The sequence below is a fragment of the Drosophila rhopaloa genome, unplaced genomic scaffold, assembly GCF_018152115.1.
Source record: "Drosophila rhopaloa isolate 14029-0021.01 unplaced genomic scaffold, ASM1815211v1 contig_47, whole genome shotgun sequence".
Taxonomy (NCBI): domain Eukaryota; kingdom Metazoa; phylum Arthropoda; class Insecta; order Diptera; family Drosophilidae; genus Drosophila; species Drosophila rhopaloa.
The window spans coordinates 2,612,617-2,634,006 of NW_025335142.1; the positions used below are offsets into that span (position 1 = coordinate 2,612,617).

The 21,390-nt window shown below is 39.1% G+C and overlaps 3 protein-coding genes across 6 annotated transcripts; 2 read left to right on the plus strand and 1 right to left on the minus strand.

Moving 5' to 3' along the window:
• The first annotated feature begins 746 nt into the window (after positions 1-746).
• LOC108037877 (tribbles) lies at positions 747-6,470 on the plus strand. The gene is made up of 2 exons (XM_017114543.2): positions 747-1,933; positions 5,266-6,470. Exons 1-2 carry the CDS (start codon positions 1,122-1,124, stop codon positions 5,891-5,893), a joined length of 1,440 nt encoding a protein of 479 aa, XP_016970032.1. The 5' UTR covers positions 747-1,121; the 3' UTR covers positions 5,894-6,470.
• A 3,590-nt stretch (positions 6,471-10,060) lies between these two features.
• Positions 10,061-12,308, plus strand: LOC108037880 (F-box/WD repeat-containing protein 4). The gene is made up of 3 exons (XM_017114545.2): positions 10,061-10,486; positions 10,546-11,124; positions 11,635-12,308. Exons 1-3 carry the CDS (start codon positions 10,284-10,286, stop codon positions 12,074-12,076), a joined length of 1,224 nt encoding a protein of 407 aa, XP_016970034.2. The 5' UTR covers positions 10,061-10,283; the 3' UTR covers positions 12,077-12,308.
• Positions 12,309-12,509: 201 nt separating this feature from the next.
• Positions 12,510-21,264, minus strand: LOC108037871 (pantothenate kinase 3). Of its 4 annotated transcripts, none has more exons than XM_017114536.2 (7): positions 20,725-21,264; positions 15,938-16,116; positions 14,216-14,508; positions 14,025-14,150; positions 13,778-13,954; positions 13,582-13,717; positions 12,510-13,451 (listed from the first exon to the last, which is right to left on the minus strand). In XM_017114536.2, the coding sequence occupies exons 1-7, from the start codon at positions 20,768-20,770 to the stop codon at positions 13,134-13,136; spliced, it is 1,275 nt and encodes a 424-aa protein (XP_016970025.1). In that variant the 5' UTR covers positions 20,771-21,264; the 3' UTR covers positions 12,510-13,133. The 4 variants fall into 4 exon arrangements, with proteins under 4 accessions (XP_016970025.1, XP_016970023.1, XP_016970024.1 ...); XM_017114534.2 differs by lacking the exon at positions 20,725-21,264 and adding an exon at positions 18,690-19,246; XM_017114535.2 differs by lacking the exon at positions 20,725-21,264 and adding an exon at positions 17,122-17,491.
• Between the last annotated feature and the right edge of the window lie 126 nt (positions 21,265-21,390).

The following is a 21,390-nucleotide window of genomic DNA, read 5'->3' on the forward strand; positions in this document are numbered from 1 at the left end:
AGGATCCTTTAGCAAATTTTTATTATTATTATCTAATGCTAACTTATAGTTAAAACTGTAAGCTAACAGCGGGTCTATTATAGAGCTATAGCAGCAGAAGGCCTTAAGCTCGTCCTTTAGCAAATATTTCTCAAATATGTATGTATCTTTTTCATATCCACAGTCGGCCAACTATTTTATCATAATGTTCTAATATATATTTTGATTTACAATTTGGATAATCAGTCTTTAGCAGAAACCGAGGTTGACCGTTTTCGATTCTTGAAGATATTACATTATATTCCCAGTAGCCAATAAAACTAAATCAAAATTCGAGTTGACTGTACTTACATATGTACATACATATATTAGTTCGATATTATAATTTCAAATTTCAGGCAACCGCCTATCTTTTTAAATTACTGCCACGTTTTATTAGTGCACAGATTATTATGTAAAATCATACAAGTTTTAAGGGTTGCTGTAAAGATAGTGCTCGTACAGTAAGGTTTTTTGAATTCAGTCGTCGGGAATTTCAGCGTTCAACGCAATGATTTCAAAAATAACGATGCTCTGTCTCTCCCTCTCCACCGTCCATTTACATTTTGAAAAATAACGTTGCTCTCGGCCTCTCCTTTATCTTTTACTCTCTCTCTCTCTCCTATCCCTTCGCGTTCTTACCACGTCTTTGCCTAGAGCGAGTGAGATGGAAACGGATCGGTGTAGTGAGAGCGAGCAAGAGAGCGCGCGAGAGCGCCGCTGTATTTTCCCATTCTCCTTGCGCCGTGCTTCTTCCAGCCACGCGAGTCACAGTTTTCGGTCACATTTGAAATTCAAACTGCGGAGTAGACGGTCGCGTTTCGTGCCGTTTCGCGAATTTAGTGTTCGATTTGTTTTAAAATCGCCGCATTTCGTCAGCGAGTACCCGCATTGCACATTGCCAAAATAACAAGGTAGCCTAAACCTTAATCGAGAGTTTAAATCCGAATTAATCGTATACTAAACGGCGCGTCGCTAAATGTCAAAACAATTAACAGCTAAGTACAGCCAAGCTAAAGAAGAATAACAAAAGTAGCAAGAAAAAGAAGAAGACGTAGCGAGACCAAGAACTGTGATAAAGTTAAAGTTGTAAACAAGCAAGCATGGATAACAGTAGCGGCCAAAATAGCAGAACAGTGTCTGCGGCAGCCAACAAAATAGTCACCTATTCGTCACCAGGCTCGCCAGCAGTAGCGACCTCCTCCAGCAGCAGCAGCATGAGTTCCAACCAGGAGGACACCACTGTACTGGGTCTTTTCACGCCCAAAAAGGAGTTCCCTAATGCCAAGATGCTGCAGACCATTCGGGAGAAACTATTGACTCCGGGAGGAACCTGTGACCTTTTGGCTTTGGGAATTGCTGCGGAGCCCACGGATCAGCAGCCCGTCAAGCTGATCAAACAGCGTTATCTGATCAGCGCCCAGCCTAGTCACATATCGGCCGCCGTGGCTGCCAAGACGCCCGCCTCCTATCGCCACCTGGTCGATCTCACCGCGTCCAATCTGCGCTGCGTGGACATCTTCACCGGGGAGGAGTTTCTCTGCAGGATTGTCAACGAGCCGCTTCATAAGGTGCAGCGGGCATATTTCCAACTGCAGCAGCAGGATGAGGAGCTGCGCAGGAGCACCATCTATGGTCATTCTTTGATTCGACCCGTGCATGATATAGTGGCTCTGTCCAAGGATCGCACCTATATACTCATAGCCCCCGTTCCGCAGGAGAGGGACTCTACGGGCGGCGTGACCGGAGTGTACGAAAATCTGCACACCTATATCCGCCACGAGAAGAGACTGTGTGAAACGGAGGCGAGGGCCATATTCCATCAAATCTGCCAGACCGTCCAGGTGTGCCACCGTAATGGGATTATTCTCAGGGACCTCAAGCTCAAGCGGTTCTACTTCATCGACGAGGCCAGGTGAGTTGCGTCCCCAGTCCCGGTGACACCTTCAAAAAACCCCATATCCATATGCCATATGTATACCTTATATCAACTCAATTGCATATGGCTAGTCGCTTTATTTTGCAATTCGATGGAAACTCGTTATGAGCGAGAGATCTTGTTTGTGGTCGTGTGTTGGTGGTGCCACAATTGTTGCTCTTGTTATTGGCCCGCAATATTGTTGTTGCTTTTGTTGCTGGCGCCGTCGTTGTGGGTAACATTGAACATTTAACAAGTGTTGCAATCGAATCACCAATAGGCCAACAAAAACAATTATACTGACAAACCACATAAAGGCGAAGCGTATGACTGTATGCACAGCTCAGGGGCAAATTGTAGTTCCTAAAATAGAAAAATAAATAAATAGTTCTGTTTTTTTTTAATATTCTAACAAAATAGCGATTTACATATATACCGAGAACACATTTATTATTATTACTCAATATTATTTTATTCTATCAATACAAAAAAAGTTTTAAACATTAATGAAAGCTAACGCTTAAATAATTTATTCTTATACTTTATCTTTATCTATACATATCTTAATTTAAAAAATTAAATTTGTTCTCGTAAATGACTGTTATTTCAGTATTTAAAAATTGTGAAATTTTAAACTTTTTTTGAAAATATGTATTTTTTCTACGGTTCCTTTGTTTTAAAATTATAATGTAGTTTTTATATTGATTATGATTGTTACTTTCCTGAAGGATTTCGTGGAATTTGGAAAACAAAACATTAGATATCCCACACATTTATACGAAATATTCCGTCAGTGTCCATTACGAATTTAAATATTTATAAAGTGATTTCACAAATTTAACCAATTGTTGGTATTCATAAACAATGATAAATTTTCTTACCATATTTCCGCTTGGAAATGTTCCCACATATTTTAGCAGATAACATAGTAGCTTTATATTATTGACCTCAAGTGTACCTGTGTACATACACAAGGGCTAATGGTTACAGTGGTGGCAAAAATGTTGGCCCATCCGTTTTTACATTACACGTTTTGGAAGCTAGCTTTATTGCCACATTTCAAGAATTGTACAACATAGCATTTGCAATATGGGTGGGAGTGCTGAAGGGAGGTGGAGGCCACCTTCTACAGTGTTCTTTTTTGTTTGTTTGTGACGGTGTAGATAACAGTGGCTGATGAAATATTCGCCCCACCTTGCCTCGATTCGACTCCAAATATATTTTAGCGTATGCCTGTAAATACGAATGAATCGAAAACGCGCTGTCTCCCGTTCTTATTATCATCGTTTTTACTGACATCAGCAGGGAATGACGTGAACAATTGCTCGATTTCGTATGGCTTACAATTAGCGAAATGTCGGCTGATTTTTTCGTCATTTCGACGTTCTGTGCCAAGTGCAAAAACAGCGGAAGGAAGACACCAATAGATCTCTACCTAGTATACCTCTCTCTCACCTTGGCGAGGAATAAACAACAAGTGTTCAATGCGATTTAAATGCGCTGTGATTATTAGCGCTCATTTCCATTCGAAAATACTATATAGATAAGTACTGGGTGTACATAGGCGTGTGTATATCATATTCATATCCGAAGGGGTGCATACACGCACATCCAAACAACGAACCGAAATTTTAAGGTCACTGTGCGGTGAGTGGCCCTGACTCTGATCTTCTGTATTTTTAACGCATTTATATATATGCCAGTGCCTATATACAAACGCGTATTCATACTTTTATTTTGTCTGCTCGCCTGTACATAAATACTTCCAAGGTGTTTGAGCACTTATCTACCGCCAGTTTTCCGTATTTCATTTCTGATTTTGGTTTAACCTCTATCGCACGTTTAATTTGTGCCAAAGAGAGATCGCTGACTCTCCCGCCCCCAAAGACGCTCTTTAAAGCCTCTCTATTTATCACATCGAGGTCACCAGCTGCAACTATTCTCCACTTCACATCTCAACTTGTATTTCGTGCACAGAAACATGTTATTACTTTTTATTGATTCATAAAAAGCCTTGATCTTTAAAATATCTTTATAATATTGCTAATACTTAACATAAAAAAATATATTTAAAAAAATAAAATAAAAATTTTAGAAAACTGCAAATAAATTTATCCGGATATCATAAAAAAGATTACCCTTTTGTGTAATTTAATTATTATCTGCTTAAAGTCAATTTATTATTTAGATTTATTATTGACATTAACACAATTATTTACTGTTTTATTAAAGTATTTAATAATGAAAGTATTTAAAAATGAAATACAGTTAAAAAGTATTTTTTCTCAGAAATATTTTCCATTTAAAACCTGTGTTCATTATAGTTTTCAAGACCTTTACCCCAAAAATATTACAAATAATAACAAACTTGATATTTTATTCTCACCTGTTGATATCAAGTTGAAGGTAATATGTTTTCTACAGTGTACTCTGTAATTTGTGACGAGAGAGGCGCGTTTTCAAAGCTTGTTTTTGTTCAGGGTCAGCTCGAGGTTTTTTTGGCCTGCTTTGTGTTTGGCTCTTTAAATGTTTGGATACCAGACCACGGCAACCGTGTGTTTGTATATCTGTCGGTTCGCTATTGGAACTCCCCTCGTGGGCCCCGTAGCCCTCGAACCGCAAATTGTAGTGCTCGGATCCCAGCAGAAGCGCCGTTGCAGCAACAAGTTGCGATACGTCACTTCACTCACTCACAGCACAGCTGACTCTCTTTCGGCTCTATTCGCTGTGTTTGCAGGCGTTTTCGTTACTTTTTGCATTCGAATGTGGGCCAATGTCAATGGAGTGGGCCAGTGGAGGGGGAGTGCGGAGGCACTCGCCCATGGGTGTCGGGGGTCGCAAGCTGCGCTTTCGTCACCAACCCAACTTAACACAACTCACACTGCTCTTTCGGCCAATTCGCCTTTTGACTTGTCAACACGCCAACGCCAACGACAACTACAACTGAAACGCCGTGGCCGATCGATTCAAGTCTCTTCGATATTGCGCTAGCTAATGGCCCCACAAAATCGGGGGTTATGCAAGCCCAGGGATTGCACATGATGTAGAGCTCGACGCTGGGTCTGATGTTCGGGTACAGTTGGGATCAGAATAGTGGCAATGCTAACTCAAGGTGTAGTGGTAACAAATTTTGGCATTTCTAAATTCTGAAAACTATTTATCAGTTTAGATTTGGAATTAAAAAATCTTTTGATAATAATTTAAATTAACCTAAAACAAATACCGGCAATGATTGTTATAAAATGTATCCCAAGACTTAAAGAATTAAAATTAAGAAAACTTACCCATGATTGAAACTTTTATTGGAATTTTTTCCTTTTCTATTACAGAACCAAACTACAGTATGAATCGTTAGAAGGCTCAATGATACTCGACGGCGATGACGACACTCTGAGCGACAAAATCGGATGCCCGCTTTACACCGCTCCGGAACTTCTTTGCCCCCAGCCGACGTACAAGGGTAAACCTGCGGATATGTGGTCGCTGGGCGTAATCCTCTACACGATGCTGGTGGGTCAGTATCCTTTCTACGAGAAGGCCAACTGCAACCTCATCACCGTGATCCGGCACGGCAACGTGCAGATCCCCATGACGCTGTCAAAGTCGGTGCGCTGGCTCTTGCTGTCACTGCTGCGAAAAGATTTCACGGAGCGCATGACCGCCAGCCACATCTTCTTGACACCGTGGCTGCGGGAGCAACGCCCCTTCCACATGTACCTGCCCGTCAACGTGGAGGTGGCCGAGGACTGGAGCGATGCGGAGGAGGAGGCCGAGGGCTCAGCCGCCGATGCGATCGACGAGGACGAGGTTGGACTCTGTCCGCTTGGCGAAAAGCACGAGTACGAGGACATCGGCGTGGAGCCGCTGGACTACACTCGCACCACACTCCAGATGGCACAGAACTCCAACGGGCTCTCCACGGAACGCGAACCGGATACGGACGTGGAAATGGGTTGATTGGAGCTCGTGGTTTCACCCACGGGTTGCTCTCTGGGACACGCTGGCGCGTTGGCTGGATCCGGCTGAATGCCGGATGTCTAGCCGCCGGGATAGGACATATCGGATGATATGACACTGTGGACATCCTGGCCCTCCTGGTCGCGCCGACTCCGACTGCGTTCCACGTCGTCTTCCTGCAGGTGGTACTGCCAACAAAGACTTAAAGCCTCGCTTAGACACTCTCTTAGACACACAAGAACTCACTGCCTTCCAATCGCGCTGCGGCCCCGATCCGTTCAAGAATCGCGCCGCTCCGCAGCCTCCTCTCTGCAACCGATTCTTCCTAAAACCTTACTATGTACAATACATTTAACATTTTAATTTTTTTGCAAACTGTTGATCTTATCAAAGGACAGTCGCCCTGAATTGTTTTTGGGCTTTAAAACACATTAGTTTCCATGTTAAAAAATGCAACGAATGCAAATTGTTATTTATTATTTAATACTTCTGTATTACGCTTCTTCTATAATTAAAATCTTGTAAGTGAAAATCGTGAAAAAAACAATACATTGAAATTTGATCTCACCAAGAATAATTCTGACTACTGAAAGTAGTGTTTTTTTATGGGGTTTTGGGGACTTATTAATTACGCTACAGCTTAGTTAAGGTTTTATTTTTTAAGTGTCGCCCTGTGGACTTTGCTGAAAATTGATTTAATTCAATCGTTTTTTAAAGGTTTTTATAATTTCTATAGAACATATAGTCATCAGTTGAGCATAAAATAAACTGTTTGTGTATTCTTTTCAATTCCGAAGAACTGGAATGGTACAAAAGATGAAAACAATGAGTCAAGAGCCAGATTGTTCGAGTAAGAATGAGTCATTTTGTTTACTAATACAACATTCAACATTTGATTAAGATCAGATAAATATTTTTGACAAAATATCAAAACAAACCCTAAATTCTATTTTGTTTTTCCAGTCTAATCTATTTGCTTTGCAAAGGTGATAAATGGAGGGTTTACGCCTTTTTAGAATTGCTAATGATCGAGAGAATTCTGAGAGTGGAATATCAGAATACTATTGAGTCTCAGCTGCGAGATTCGCAATTACTTTGTTGATTCCCAAGTTGATAATGCAACCAAGTGACTTTAAGTTATCAGGTTGGCGAACGTGACTTTGGCTACGGAAATATTTGTGACTTTGCTCTACAATAACAATAAACTAATATTGTGTATAGCTGCGAATGCGGAGGTCCCACGACTGTCATCTGATGTGCCGACGTGACATGGGCTTTTGCATGTATGGCCCGCTTTTAGTGTTTGTGTGTGCTCGACCATTTTTACCTGTGGCCGAGCACTTTGCTCAGATTATGAAATTGTCGACGAGAGAGAACGAGAACTGCGCAAAACGCGAAAACTGCTGACGACGACGTCACCTTCAGATTGTGACAATCAATTTTTGGAGCTCAGTGCCACGCATGAACTTTTCCTAGATACGCACGATTGCTCTAAAACCGACTGGAAAATACCCATTGGAAATTACCCATTCTGAAAAGATATTATCATTTAAATATGTATACATATCTGTATTGTTTTGTTAATTTCTGATTCTTGGAACCGTATTACATTTTCCTGTTCTAGATGAAAGTATTAGTATTAGTATTTATGACTACTATATATATCATTGATCTTTCATTAGGATAAGGACTTTACATGTTATATTTGCTTAATTATCCTATTTTAGCTCATTAAAATTAAAGATAGGTATTTAACACTTCGAGTTCCCAAGATCTTTGTAATATGAAAGGTAAAACCCATTGTCACTTTCAGTTTGATAAGATTTTAACGGGCTTTTTAGAACGGAATGAACGATCCAGAATATTCGCATTCCTTACTAACATAAAAGTCACGATATTTTTTCAAGATAATATTTGACACCATGAAATACTTTTTAACAATCCTCTAATAGGTAATGTAAAATATGTTAAATGGAAAGTACAAGGGCGAACTAGATAAAAGTGTCTAGCCCAGTTATAAATTCACTTTTAAGGTTCTAAAAGCTTAAGTGCTTTGGAGACAATTAAGTAGACCTGAACAGTGACAGTTACGCTACTTTCCCTGACCCAAAAATAGCCGTTACACTTTTCTTTGTTATGACTTCGTGTCTATTCTCAAGATTTCCCGTATACTTCTTTGTTCTGAATAACAATTTCTTTATTCCCTCCTGCCTTATCTTGCATAAACTAAATATTGTGTACTAGTCTACTCAATAGACAATATTATATTTACTTATTTCAGTAACTAATAGGTAATAGAAAATGGTTAACTTTTTATTTGGTTTTTCCAAATCACTCCACAAGTAGTTAAAACCTTATATCCCACTCACTTATATAGATATTGCCGTAAATAAATTGCGAGCAAGATACGAGATACTTTCTAGACAGATCAGACAGTATGTACGCTATTTCAAGTCAATCAAATGCTCAGTTAAGGTATTTAGCGCAAAAATCTCGGCAGTTTCGTGCCTAATTGCGGAAACAGTGTTCTAAATACTTTTAATTTGTTGCAAATGTATTAGTACGTGGTCGTACGCATGGCCCATTTGTGCGCACAATTGTGTATTTTAGACTTCTGTCCCCAAAATGTGCAGTTCCTGTCTATTTATTTTCGCGTATTTCAGTCGGGTTACATCAATCAATGCGAATTTTTTAAAGCAATATATAATTTTCGAAGTTGTCATTTATCGTAGTGGACCCTTAAAGTCTAGCTTCCATAAATAAATCTCCACCTTTATGAACAACAAAACACTACATAAACAAATTTCCTTTGAAATGTATTTTCTTTAATTAAAAATAAGTAAAATTTGTAGGAGGTGTTGAGAATACAAAGCTTTTATATAAGAGCTTAAAAAGCTCAATGGCTCGAATCGTGGCGGTATTGATTAACTTGAATTTTGTAAGTTATTTAATCGCAAACCTTTTTTAATTAATACAAAGAAAGTTCAAATTTTGATTTTAGGTCTAACTTTGTTAAGCCATGAATAAAAACAAGAAAAGAAGCTATTACACATTTTTTTTTAACGACTCTATTTTAATTTCAGTGCTATACGCACATAAAAACAATGACGCTATGTTGTTTTTCCGATAAGTTTTCCGATTGCTATGTGATATATTCGTCCGATCCGGACCGTTACGACTTTTACACTACCTATAAAAGAAAAAAGATTTTTGGGAAAGTCTTATTCAGGCGGATGTCAACATCGATAGGATATGCTGATCAGAAAATATATACTTTATTGGGTCGGAAATTTCTCCTTCACTATGTTGCAATAAGTTAGATACATATATAACAGACAATTTAAATAAAAAAGGTAAATTACGCAATATCTTTTCTAAATGATTTTTATACCCTTGCAGAGGGTATTATAATTTCAGTCAAAAGTTTGCAACGCAGTGAAGGAGACATTTCCGACCCTATAAAGTATATATATTCTTGATCAGCATCACCAGGAGAGTCGATCTAGCATGTCCGTCTGTCGTCTGTCCGTCTGTCCGTCCGTCTCTCCGTCCGTCCGTCCGTTTCTACGCAAACTAGTCCCTCAGTTTTAAAGCTATCTGCTTGAATCTTTCCCAAAGTTGTCTTTCTATTGCGGTGTATATAAGTCGGAACGAGCCAGATCGGTCGACTATATCTATAGCTGCCATATAACTGAACGATTGGAAATGTCATAACTTTGGTGTTTTTTAAGTTAGGAAGTTGGGACTTTTTATGAGTATTAAGAATGCATCATATGAATCATTTAGGAGAATATAATTTATAAAATATTCTGCAAGGGTATATCAACTTCGGCTCCGCCTGAAGTTAGCTTTCCTTTCTTGTTTAAAGTAAGTTTATAAGCTTGTTGGATTTGAGATTTTGTGAAACTAGATTGCTAACAAGGTCAAACATGTAATTATTTTGTATTATTTTTCGACTATATATGAAACTGTATAAATGCGCAGATATGTACGTGTATTTTGAATTTCACAATTGCAGGTCTAATTACGTTACTCTTTGCAATTAAGACACGTGGATTCATGGGAATATTTGTATTCAGAGGTTTTACTAAATTCGAGTAACGAGTATAAATACTCTGAGTTCTCATGCGAGCATCTGACCGGTCAAGTCCTACATACCCACATTGCTGTACATTTATCAGGCTTAATAAACATTAATATTTGCCTCTTAACTATTTTGAAATTTAACGGTAACGTTTAAGTGTTGGAAAATCTCCTTTAAAAATTAAAACAAAAATAGAGAATTATCGGTACTCTGTGGAAATCGACGAGCTTCCATTCCCAATGGAGATTTTGATTTGACTAAGAATGCTTATCTCAAAACCTTAAATTATTAAGTGTTCAGCAAAAGATGCACAAATCGGATTTAAGGCTGACAGATCTCACAGTCGACTGTCTGCTGCACATTTTTGCCTACTGCTCGGAGGGGGAACTGCTGTGCCTGGCCCTGGCGAGTCGATTTCTGGAAAACGTAATAGACAATTACATTTACTACCCTCAGTCCATTGACTTGCTGCTCTGTGGCCACCGGAATAGACCGAGAATCGAGCAGAGGTATGTGATGAGACAGGGGAAATAACACCCAAATATTACCCCTTTGAATCTATCTCCAGAAATCGAACCCGCCTGAGCAACTATGATCGAATTCAGGTCTCGAAGAACTGGACTAGTGGAACCTACTTCGAACGTCCATACTTCCACCATGCCCAAATGTTCCCCACGAAACTGTGCCTGGAGGCGGACGCCCTGTATATTACCCATGCGGGCTACCTGCGCAAGTACCGGCGCTCCAGCTGCGATGCACTGCTTCGTCGATACGAGAAAGAGATCAGTACGACCACCCACAGCGACATCTCCGATTTCGTCAAGAAAAAGGATACCATATTCGCGGGACGAGTGTGCGGATCGTGCTTCCATTACGATGCGGATGGCATCACAGAACAAAGGATGCATGCGGTCAACGAGTATCTGTTCTGCGTGGATTTTGTCAATGATCTGTACGCCACCAGCACCGATAACTGCTGCAAACTGTGGCAGCGATCACAGGAGTTCGGACTGTCGCACTTCGACATGGTGATGAAGCTGCCGAATGCGTTTAAGGCCTTGGAACTAAGTTCAGATGGCCAGTGGCTATATGGGGGTCTCTACACGGACAAGAATCGCAGGGCCCTGAGGGCCGTCCACGTGGAAAGGTAACCTCTAACACTTTGCTCTTGGCTGACTTCACCGAAATTTGCTAAGCAGTGAAGGAGACATCTCCGACTCTATAAAGTATATATTATATATTTTTGATCAGGATCGCGACCTGAGTCGCCTGTCGCGTGTCTGTCTGTCTGTTTCTACGCGAACTAGTCTTTCAGTTTTAAAGATATCGAATTGAAACTTTGCACACACCCTTCGTTCCTTTGCACGATGCCGGGATCGGTCGACTATATTCTATAGCGGCCATATAACTGATTGATCGGAAATGCCATTACTTTGGTGTTGGGATTTTCTACGGGTTTTATTTATACTATATCCTATAGCTGCCATATAACTGAACGATTGGAAATACCATAACTTACAAAATATTCAGCAAGGGGATATCAACTTCGGCTTCGCCCGAAGTTAGCTTTTTTTCTGGATTTAATTTATGTATTGGCCAAATTTTTTTTTTGCAAATTTTTTGATTTCTAAAAGCTAAACATTCTATTTTCTAACAGTGGCGAGGAATTGGTTTTCAACTCTAACACAATGTCCATTTACGACCTAAAAATTAAAGATGACAATGTTATTTTTACGGCCAACTACGATACGACGTTTCGGATGTTTGATAAACGCATCGATCGGGATGTAGCTATCTGGGAGGACCCGTTCGACTGTTCCTTTTATTCCCTGGAGTACGACGGACTGTATGCGGCGCTGGTGGGTACCAACAGACATGCACGGGTCAACCTCTACGATATAAGAATGCAAAAATATGTTCAATTATACTTCCCGGGCCGAACGCGGCAACACAATGGTTTATCGCCCGTCTACAGCCTTGCCTGCGATAGCCAATATATGTTTGTGGCCACTGATCATAATCTGCGCATTTTTGACTTCAAAGCCAGTTGTGGAATCCGGAGGGACTACAGCAACATTAATGTACAAATAAAGAAATAATTATGAACATTTGACTGTCAAAAAAGTTATAAAATTAAATATTGTCTTGGACCAATATTCGACGTTTAACGCAACAAAAAGGAGTCAGAGAGCTGAGCCTTTTTGCGAAAAATATTGTATCTATATCATTGCTAAATTAGTTAAGAGTCATAATACTTATTTAGATAATAATTATTTAGTACTAGTTATGGAATTCAAATTGCTAAAACGAAATATAAATTACACCAGTTAATCATTAATGGTTTTAATATTCAATTTTAAAAAAATGTTTGTTAAAAATTGTAATATTAACAAAAAAATATTTTACAGCACTAGAAATAACCTTACTTTATAGGTAAAAGCCAATTTTGCATTGGTTTCGAGCACCCCCCAAAGGAAATAATGAATGAAATATGTGAAACCCTCTTGTTTTGAAAATGCATTATTCCAACAATTCTTTTAAAACAAGTTTTATTGACCTGCCGACAAATTGTATCCTATCATAACATGACCACAAACTTATATTCTAAAAATGAAACTTTAAAACATCCACTTAAATCATTTACACAAACGTTAAGGTAAAAACTTATAGGTATGCATGCATATTGTCGAAGGACAACGTGTATGCAATACATGCTCTTGAACTGTCTGTTGCGCGCGAGACTTTTAATTGCGGTTCCGCTGTCAAGTATTTATAATACTTTTCCGAGAGCTAACATCTATCACTGTAGAAAAAACTAAACACTACCAAAAATGACGAAGACTGCATGGTAGTAACATATCGCAAAATGTTACGCGAGGGGAAAATTATAAAATAAATTGTGTTTCGGCATTTGGTTGGGCCAAAATTCGTTGCTTGCTAGCAGGCACTTTATCCATACAGTTTCTTCATGCATTTACATTTTGTGCGTCCTCAAGTTACAACTAAAGCCGAGAAAGAAGTACGATAAATATCGAGATAAACTGCATAGGATCAAAGTCGTTGCTATTGCCTTATTGATCTTAGGTCTACTGTACATGCGCTACAATCGGATGGCCGTCTTCGGGTGCCTTTCGGAGGAACATGTGGCTACAGCGACTATCTAGTGGAGTGATTGCTTGTTGGCGACAACGGAGACTTCTCTGGTGGCTCATCAGCCGATGAAACCGTCGTTATATCCTGACTCGAAACGCCCTCACTGGCATCCGAAGCTGTGTGGGTTGGATGCTCCACTCCGTCGTTGAGGGCGGCTGCCAGCTCACCGTTGAACTGCAGCAAACAACCCAGCGCACCAAAGTAACCCTCGTGTTCCAGGAAGAGACCCTTCATTGTGCCATTGGACCAGAACTCCATGGCGTACGCCAGCAGCTTCATGGAAATGGGGTTTACTCGCAGGAAGTTGCCCACAAAGACGACCTAGGAGGTGGTTATAGATGAGGTTATCGAATTCTTGATGATTAAGATTGCACTCAAGATTGAATCAGGACAATATTAACAGCTTTCTCTTATTTTGAGTGGTCTTCCCTTAATTAAATGCCAATCTTACCCTATCGATCTTCTCATTCAGCGCGCACATCCTTGCTATGGAGCCAATATTGTTCGTTATGGTTACTAGTGTAGCGTTGGCCAAATCCTCTCGTGATACTGAAACACGCTTGTCATTGAGGTGCATCTGACCAAAGCTGGAAATAGAAAGCATATTTATGACTGGGTGTTTGAGTTTTCATTTCCGGATGTTATACCTTGACGCCACCAAATCGCCGGGCAGACCAAAGCGGTTGTAATCGCCGCCATAAATATCCTTAACTAACTTATCAACCTTTCTATTGTCGCCCTTGGTAGCCAGTTGAATAGCCTCTTCGAAGGATGTGCAGCCGGTGAGAAGGCAACACAGTCCGAGGAATGTACCGCCGCCCAAGCTAATACAAAGTGAATAATCGAGATTATATTGGATTCTAAAATGGAAAAGGGAATCCAATGCTGACTTACCTTGTGCCCGAAATGCGCTTATAGTTGTCGGGTCCGTAGACGGCCAGAATGGAGACTCCGGAGCCGACGTTCACCAGGATGAATGGGAACGGTTGGGAGAAGTTGAACTGTCGTTTCTCACTTTTTCTGTAAAATGATTGGTAAATTTAAGTCGTTAGAAACTCCTCGTAGCCATCACTTACTCCACTTACAGAATCTCACGTGCGTTTTCATAGTAGTAGCACTCAGTGCGGTTGTGCAGGTCGGCGAAGAGAATGCCCTTAATAAGCGTGTCCAGCTCGTCGAATTTGGCCAGCTTCATGTTGACTTGGTCGCGGAAATCCTGCTCAAACTTGAAGGCCCCACCGCCGGTGGCACAAACCGTGGTCACAAGCTCGGCCATGCCCTTTTGCTTCGCCAGCGACAGGAAGTTGCCCATGTCGGTGGTCTGGAAGCGAATGAAATGCAGCGAGCCACGTCTCTTACGGATCTCTACATTGTCCATCTGAAAGAAACAATTATGAAGAAAATCATTTAGTATAAAGTAAAATATTGAACACTTGAATGATGTCCGGTAAATAAAATTTCTACAAACTAGGAAAACTAACTTTAAAAATTGCATTTCAAATCAAAAAGTCTTTATAAATTATATATATTTTTATTATTCATATTATATTATTTGATTAATATCATTAACATAATATAATAAGATTTTTAAAGAAAATTCGGTAGCTTTAAGATTCCTTTAATATTTTTCTATACTATATATTTATTCGCAAACGCAAGGGTTAAATGAGCTTCATAAATATGAAAATTAGACTCCTGAACCCATTACAAAATAAAAATGAAAAGTACAAAAGTCAACGTTCACCCCGCGCAAGCTTTTCAAACTGTTCCTAGGTTATAAACGGAATATATAGGCGTTCGCCATTTATTTAAGGTATCCAAAGTTTAAGTACAAGGGTAATTTGTACACAAAAATGCAAATTAAACTACCAAGCAACTGTGAGCGTCTGTAAATTGACATAGTTCATTTGAATAGTGCAAAACTTTTCACACCAGTCTTTAAATAATCAACTACTTTGGGGTAGGGCACTAACCCCGAGTTTAAAATTAGATCACTAAATTGACAACAAACATTCTGAGCTATCAAATTTCGGAATTGATTAACATAAATATATATATTTTGTGAGAAACTTTTTATCTGTAATTCGATAAGAAATTTAAAAAAAAATAAACAGAGACTATTCTATCCTTACATTTTTTTTGAATTGTCATAAATTGTATGTTTGTTTTTATTCTAAAACCATCAATGACCTATATTTGAACATCCGTGTTAATGTTTTCTATTTAAACTAATATTTAAACGTTTATTTTAATTAAAACAAAGCAAACGAATAAACTTAACAGTGAATCACTTAGCTATAAAGGTAAACAAAGGAATCCTGTTTGTACGAGATTAGAGTGTGGTACACGTAAAACAAAAAAGGTAGCAATAAAAAATGCAAACTTTTTTGTAGAATGCGAAACTTTTGTTTAAATGTATTAAAACGAACTCTTTACTAAGAGTAAACTAAGAGTACTAAGAGTAAAAGAGTTACGATTAAGATTAAGTGTTATTATTAATCAATTAATAGTATAATTTTGTTTTCTGTGCCGGCGAGTGCGCGAGAGTGAAGGTCACAGCAGAGGCACTCACACTCGAAAGCCCTGGCACCCGTGCCCGTGTTAAATCACCAGACGACCCGTTCCGACCCGCACAAGATGACTTGTTGGGTGGACGCGCAAATATCGCTACTCGGGGCGCTGGGGCTGATAATATTCCAGATGATAATACCGATGCTAATGGCCCGCGTCAGCGCGCTTTGTTACAAAATCACACATCCACATTCCACGATCGGCAAATATACATTTCTATAGTTGCTTCATCTCACCTGTAGATGCGTATCTCGATGTCCGGTTTTGCCGTACGCCGAGTTTTTGGTTAAGTAGCGCCGGATATTCCGCAAAATGCCAGCCTCGCGATCCTGCTCATCCGGCGTTATGTCCTTGGGCTCGAAGTAGACCAACTTCGTGAGGGTACCGCCGATGTCCATACCAAACCATGGCATTGCTGAAATGTTACATTTGCAACCATTAGTTATGTGCTCACTCCGATATTAATACATTGTTTTTGCTGATTTGTCCATTGTTCCTAAAGTTCCCTAGATTAAAATCGACCTACCTGCATCTAGGAAATAGCAACAGTAACAACTAAAGAGTCTCTTTTGGAGGCACATCTCAGGCACAATAAATATTAAGCGGCATCCGTAAATTCCCCGGCTTACAAAAGACGCATTGCGAAACTTGTAAATGTTTTAATAACTACTGTCAAATTTTGTTCAGTTCCTGGAGCATAGCAACCAGGGCTGGCAATAGTTATTCTATTTCAACACTATACAATAAATCTGATTGATTTGTAATTTTAAACCTGTCTGAACCAACTAGAGAAACATGTTCGGGAAGTTTTTGTCACAGATTCAATGGCAGCAAAGCAACAAGTTTCAAAACATTACAAGAGCAAAAAAAGTCAAACCTTTAAGCTACTAAATGTTCGAAAGCGGTTCATGGTGTCAAGACCGAATCGGCGCCAAACTATGTCACAATACAGGTATGCTAGAGGTTGTTGTTTCGCGTGTACTTCACATTATCTGTTTATCATATACAGTAGATATCGGCTAAGGGTAACTTTATGCCAAACTGCTATTTTAGGAAAAAAGAGTTCATAAGTTCAAGTTATTTGCAAAGCAATCACCATTTAGTTTTGCAGTGATATAATGGTTAAATTATAATTGGGAATGGTGTAGAAATCACTTTTTAAAATTCATTCTATTTTATTAACTTTTTTTAAATAAACCTTTTTAATATGAGTAAAGTTAAATTTAGGTTAATTGAAAGGTGTTTTTTGACATATTTGTGGATTAATTCATTTCCATCTAAACATATTTAATTAAGCTAATAAATAATGTTACCCAATCAAATTTGTTATTACAAAAAACATTTAGGTATAGGTTTCCCTTAGGCAGTTTCTTTTAAGTGGTGTCTACTGAACCGAATTGGACTTTGAAAGTGCACGCACCGCTCTTGATGATGAGATCAAAGATCGATGTAAAATGTAGCACCTCCGGCATGATGTAACCCTTGAAGCAATTGCGCTGGTTTATTCCGTTCGAGTATAGAATTCACTGCACATAACACAGTCGTGTAATCACTGGTAACGCGCTTAATTTTTATTTGACTTCGCCCAGCCCACAGACCCGGGCAATGCGTATTTGAGGTGTATATTCCACGGCCACGGAGCTTTCGTTTAGGTGTGGATGTGCAAGTCGCTATAACTTTTAGTTCATTACGAGCACAGTTCGCCTGTATGCTATGTAGATTACTCAAACCGGAAACATTTCACTCGGACGCCACAACCAAGCGCGACACGTCGATGACTCCAACTGACTGACTGGCTGCCGGATAATATATTAGCCGTAAACAGCTGAGTACTGGCGAATTGGGGAGTCGAATCGAAATGAACGCATGTGCGCCGCAACCGGCTAAACACACCTTTCTTATCTGCCCTCCGGGAACGGAGCTTATCGTGGTCTGGTATTGCCATTGATTTGACCAGGGAATTGACCATTTAGCGGGCAACACCCATTACACTACAGGTGTATAGTTCCGCCAAATTTAGCTGATCTTCACATGTCGATTAGCAATTTGCAAGGTCCCCTGGAGGTATGTATATCTTATCAACTTTAACTCGAAATCTATTTATGCAAACACTTGAAGCCGTTTAACAATCCTAACTTAAAATTTGATGATGTCAAGATTGGCGAGATTCTTATCTTAACAGTATATACTTCATATTCCAACAAAAACGAATTAGTTTTTGTGAGTTTTACCTTAAAATTTGCAGGTACAATAGACGATAATAGCAAAGATCGAATGAAGTGACCCACAAATTTCACTTGAATTAATCATTTATCTGATTATGTAAAACACTTGTTCCATTTGACCAATTCATTAGTATTATCATTTCTTTATTAGTTTGGGTGTGTTAGCCTGTACAGAGAAAGGACCAATGCTAAACATTATAATTACCTGCGTGTTTAATAGACGATAATACTAGATATTTATCTATATAACGCACTAATTTCACTTAAATTTATCAATAAATAGAGTCGTGCTAAACTTTATATCATTACGCCAAATATCACTATCGAATTGGAGCATTTAATAATTGTTTTTTGGTAGTAAAAAAGACTTCATTGAGTTTGGTTTAGCCACATCAATTATTATTTATCAATTCTTTAGAAGTCTTCCGAATTCTACTTGCTTGGATAGTAGTCTCCTTTAAAAACATTTAACTTTCTTGATTTTAAATGTCAGCAAAACCGTAATATCACCATAATAATTATTTATTTTATTTCTAAGTTTTAATGCTTTCTAACAAAATGTATACTTATAACAACAGACTAAGAAAATACCATTTATTTTTTAATTTATTAAATTTGAAATAACAGAACAAATAATAACCTAATACATTTTTGAAAAAGTGAAATGATTTTTGTTCAGTTTGATCTGAATGGATAAAGGGGGATTTGGAGCGCTGTCGGACTGGCCTCTCATAAAACTTAAGGAGAACTCCCTCAAACTTACACATAAGCTCATCGCCCTGGGGAATCTGAATGGCGGGAAACAGTTGATCGGTGCAAGAGGAGGAGGAGCTGAAACTGTGGCATCTAGCCCTCTCGAAAAACGCTGGTTCCGCCTCCAATTCGATCGGGTCTCTGTCGTCCGAGGACGTTGGGATCGACTTGCTCTTGGAACCCAAGGCCGATCGCCATGAAGCGCGCCAAGAGTTTCTTTTCGCTGAGATCACAGGTGAGGTCGGTGGACTGGGGCTGCTGGTCGGTTTCTTATCGTTATGCAATTTGAATATTTTCAAATTGAATGAATATTTCGAGTTGCGCGTGGGGACTTTCATTTTGTTTGCTTTTTTCACAGCTTTTTGCTGGCACACAGGGGATTATAAGTTCGGAGACGGGCACTTATCACAGGCGGGAAGGGGAGTGGACCGTTGGCCAGCCGCTGAAGATGGTTGTTTGCTCAATTCATAGGTTTCTAAATCGCTGCGAGTGAGTGTTGTTATGGCGGTGGCGACAACTGGCGATCGCGCGATCCGATCCCATCCGTTGTTGACCGTTCGAAAACAGACGTGAAACGCGTTTGAATGAAATTTTACTGCCCGAAGCGGCAGCGGCTGCGCTGCGGCTTTCGCATATGTATAAGCTCCAGACGAACTGAACGCCATGTGTACATATGGGCACACATATTGCCATCGCCATCCGTATTAATGAGCGGACATCGGCGAGCCGAACCGAACTTAATCATTAAGAAAACACATTTAAAACACAGTCAGAGCAGCGACGACCCAGTGTGAACCCTACGACGTATGTGATCGCTATTACGTCCGTCTGCGTTTGCATTTACCTCGGGTAACTTGGTAAAATTCCTAGCCAATGCATAGTCAATCATCTGGGCATTCATGGCGAACTTGTGGCACTTGTACACTCTCTCCGCAGGCGCAGAGGGCGTGATAAGATTGAAGAACCCTGATTACGAGTCGAATTAGTTCAAATTCCAAACGGAGAAACCTTCCAAAAAAAACTGGTAAGTTGATCCCTAATCATGCATACATATGTTTGGGGAAAATCTACTAGCCATTCTCTCTCTATATGCAGACACTGATTTCGATTGTAACTTAATTAGCTACATATACATACATATGTGTTTAGTGATTTACTAGCCAATCTTATCTGATATTATTTGTGTACCTACAAAGCATGTTGCGTTATAAGTAGGGTAATACGGTTATAATGATTCCGTGAAAAATGATCACAGTCATAATGGAAGTGTGCCAATTCTGCGGCAGACCAAAAAATTATAATAACATATTTGCTGAATGGACAATTTTCGGACTATAGAAAAATTTCGTTCTCATTATTTAACAAAGTGCAAAATATACAGATCTGCTGAAAATGTGTAGCTTTTTAAATTTCCTCAAAGTTGAAGTCAACAAATGTTTATATTTATTGTTGTAAAACTCTATGAAAGGCACGCATAGCCATACTTTTTAAAATTACTGTTTTTAAAGTTTTGAAATTTTGGTATGTGTTTCTTTATTATTTTCTCACTAAGGATGATATTTTATTCTTAATCTGCCTATTTATTCGCTTCTTAAAAAATTACTATTATTATTTTGAAAATAGATACCAAATAGGCTTTTAAAGAAGAATATAGTATCCCGCCAAATAAACATCACTGAAGCTTTCAATGCGGGTTTTGCTCCCAAGCATCATGTGATTACTTTCTTAGCAGTGTTTATTTGTAGGTACACAGATCAAAATCACCTGTTTATAGAAGCATCTCACTTATCCACTAAAAACAAAAATGTGTAAAAAGGAACAATTATTTGATTGTTTTCAATTGCAACAACATAAGTAATTTAATTTAAGATTTGTTTGGTAGCTGTTTAACTCTTAGTCTGACTATTTTTTTCCACATCCATGGTTAAGGTTTTATGTTGTTAATGATATATTGCAGATCGGATGGACCTTCTCTAGTGCTTTGGAAATTTGACTTTGCGAGATGCAGATGCAATATTCTAGACTCTTGGGATATCTCGACTTACCCCTCGCCAACTGATTGCGCAGGTTAATCTGGTCGTCCTCCATCATTATGAATTGCAAGAATCAATTAAACGGAGTCGGTGCAGCGCGGAACAATGGGAAAACCACACGCAATCAAGAATCTTCTCCAGGGTCTGAGATCTTAGCGGGGAAAGTGGGCGGATGGAACTGCCGATGGACCGTGGCGAAAGACACTAAGAACGTGACTCAGGGGCTGGGATCTGCTTGTGCTGCTCTCATCGATATTGTGGGAATCCTTGCTCGACCAAGTTAGCTACGTGTTCCATGCATTCGCGGAGTCCTCTGGAATGGTGTTACTTTCCAATGGCAATTCAAGTCGAATCAAGCTCCTCGCACAATCAACAAAAACTTCAAAACAAAATTTTCGTCAGAAGTTGTTAATCTAGTAGCCTGAATTGGAACAGCTGATTCGGGATGGAAAGAAAGTAAATCGATATCCAAGTTATCGAAAGTTGCGGTGCTGGAAAGTGGCCAAAAATTATTTAACGTTAACGTTACGTTAAACATTAAACAATTTAAAATTTGAAGCCCCTTAAAAATTATATTTACAAATCACAAATCATTTGAAAACAAAAAACAAAAACCCTTTAAATACATATACTTCTTTAAATACACCCATGATTAAATATTGTTTTGTATTGTTCATT

Bases quoted from the DNA above. Each gene is read 5' to 3' on its own strand.
- LOC108037871 (XM_017114534.2), bottom strand. From the start codon at position 19,017: ATGAAAGTCCCCACGCGCAACTCGAAATATTCATTCAATTTGAAAATA. The intron at 14,509-15,937 runs GTGAGATGAAGC...TGTTTCTTTCAG, and splicing joins ATCGAGATACGCATCTACAG to ATGGACAATGTAGAGATCCG. The intron at 13,718-13,777 runs GTATAACATCCG...TTCTATTTCCAG, and splicing joins GGCGATTTGGTGGCGTCAAG to CTTTGGTCAGATGCACCTCA.
- LOC108037877 (XM_017114543.2), top strand. From the start codon at position 1,122: ATGGATAACAGTAGCGGCCAAAATAGCAGAACAGTGTCTGCGGCAGCC. The intron at 1,934-5,265 runs GTGAGTTGCGTC...TTTCTATTACAG, and splicing joins TACTTCATCGACGAGGCCAG to AACCAAACTACAGTATGAAT.
- LOC108037880 (XM_017114545.2), top strand. From the start codon at position 10,284: ATGCACAAATCGGATTTAAGGCTGACAGATCTCACAGTCGACTGTCTG. The intron at 10,487-10,545 runs GTATGTGATGAG...ATCTATCTCCAG, and splicing joins AGACCGAGAATCGAGCAGAG to AAATCGAACCCGCCTGAGCA. The intron at 11,125-11,634 runs GTAACCTCTAAC...ATTTTCTAACAG, and splicing joins AGGGCCGTCCACGTGGAAAG to TGGCGAGGAATTGGTTTTCA.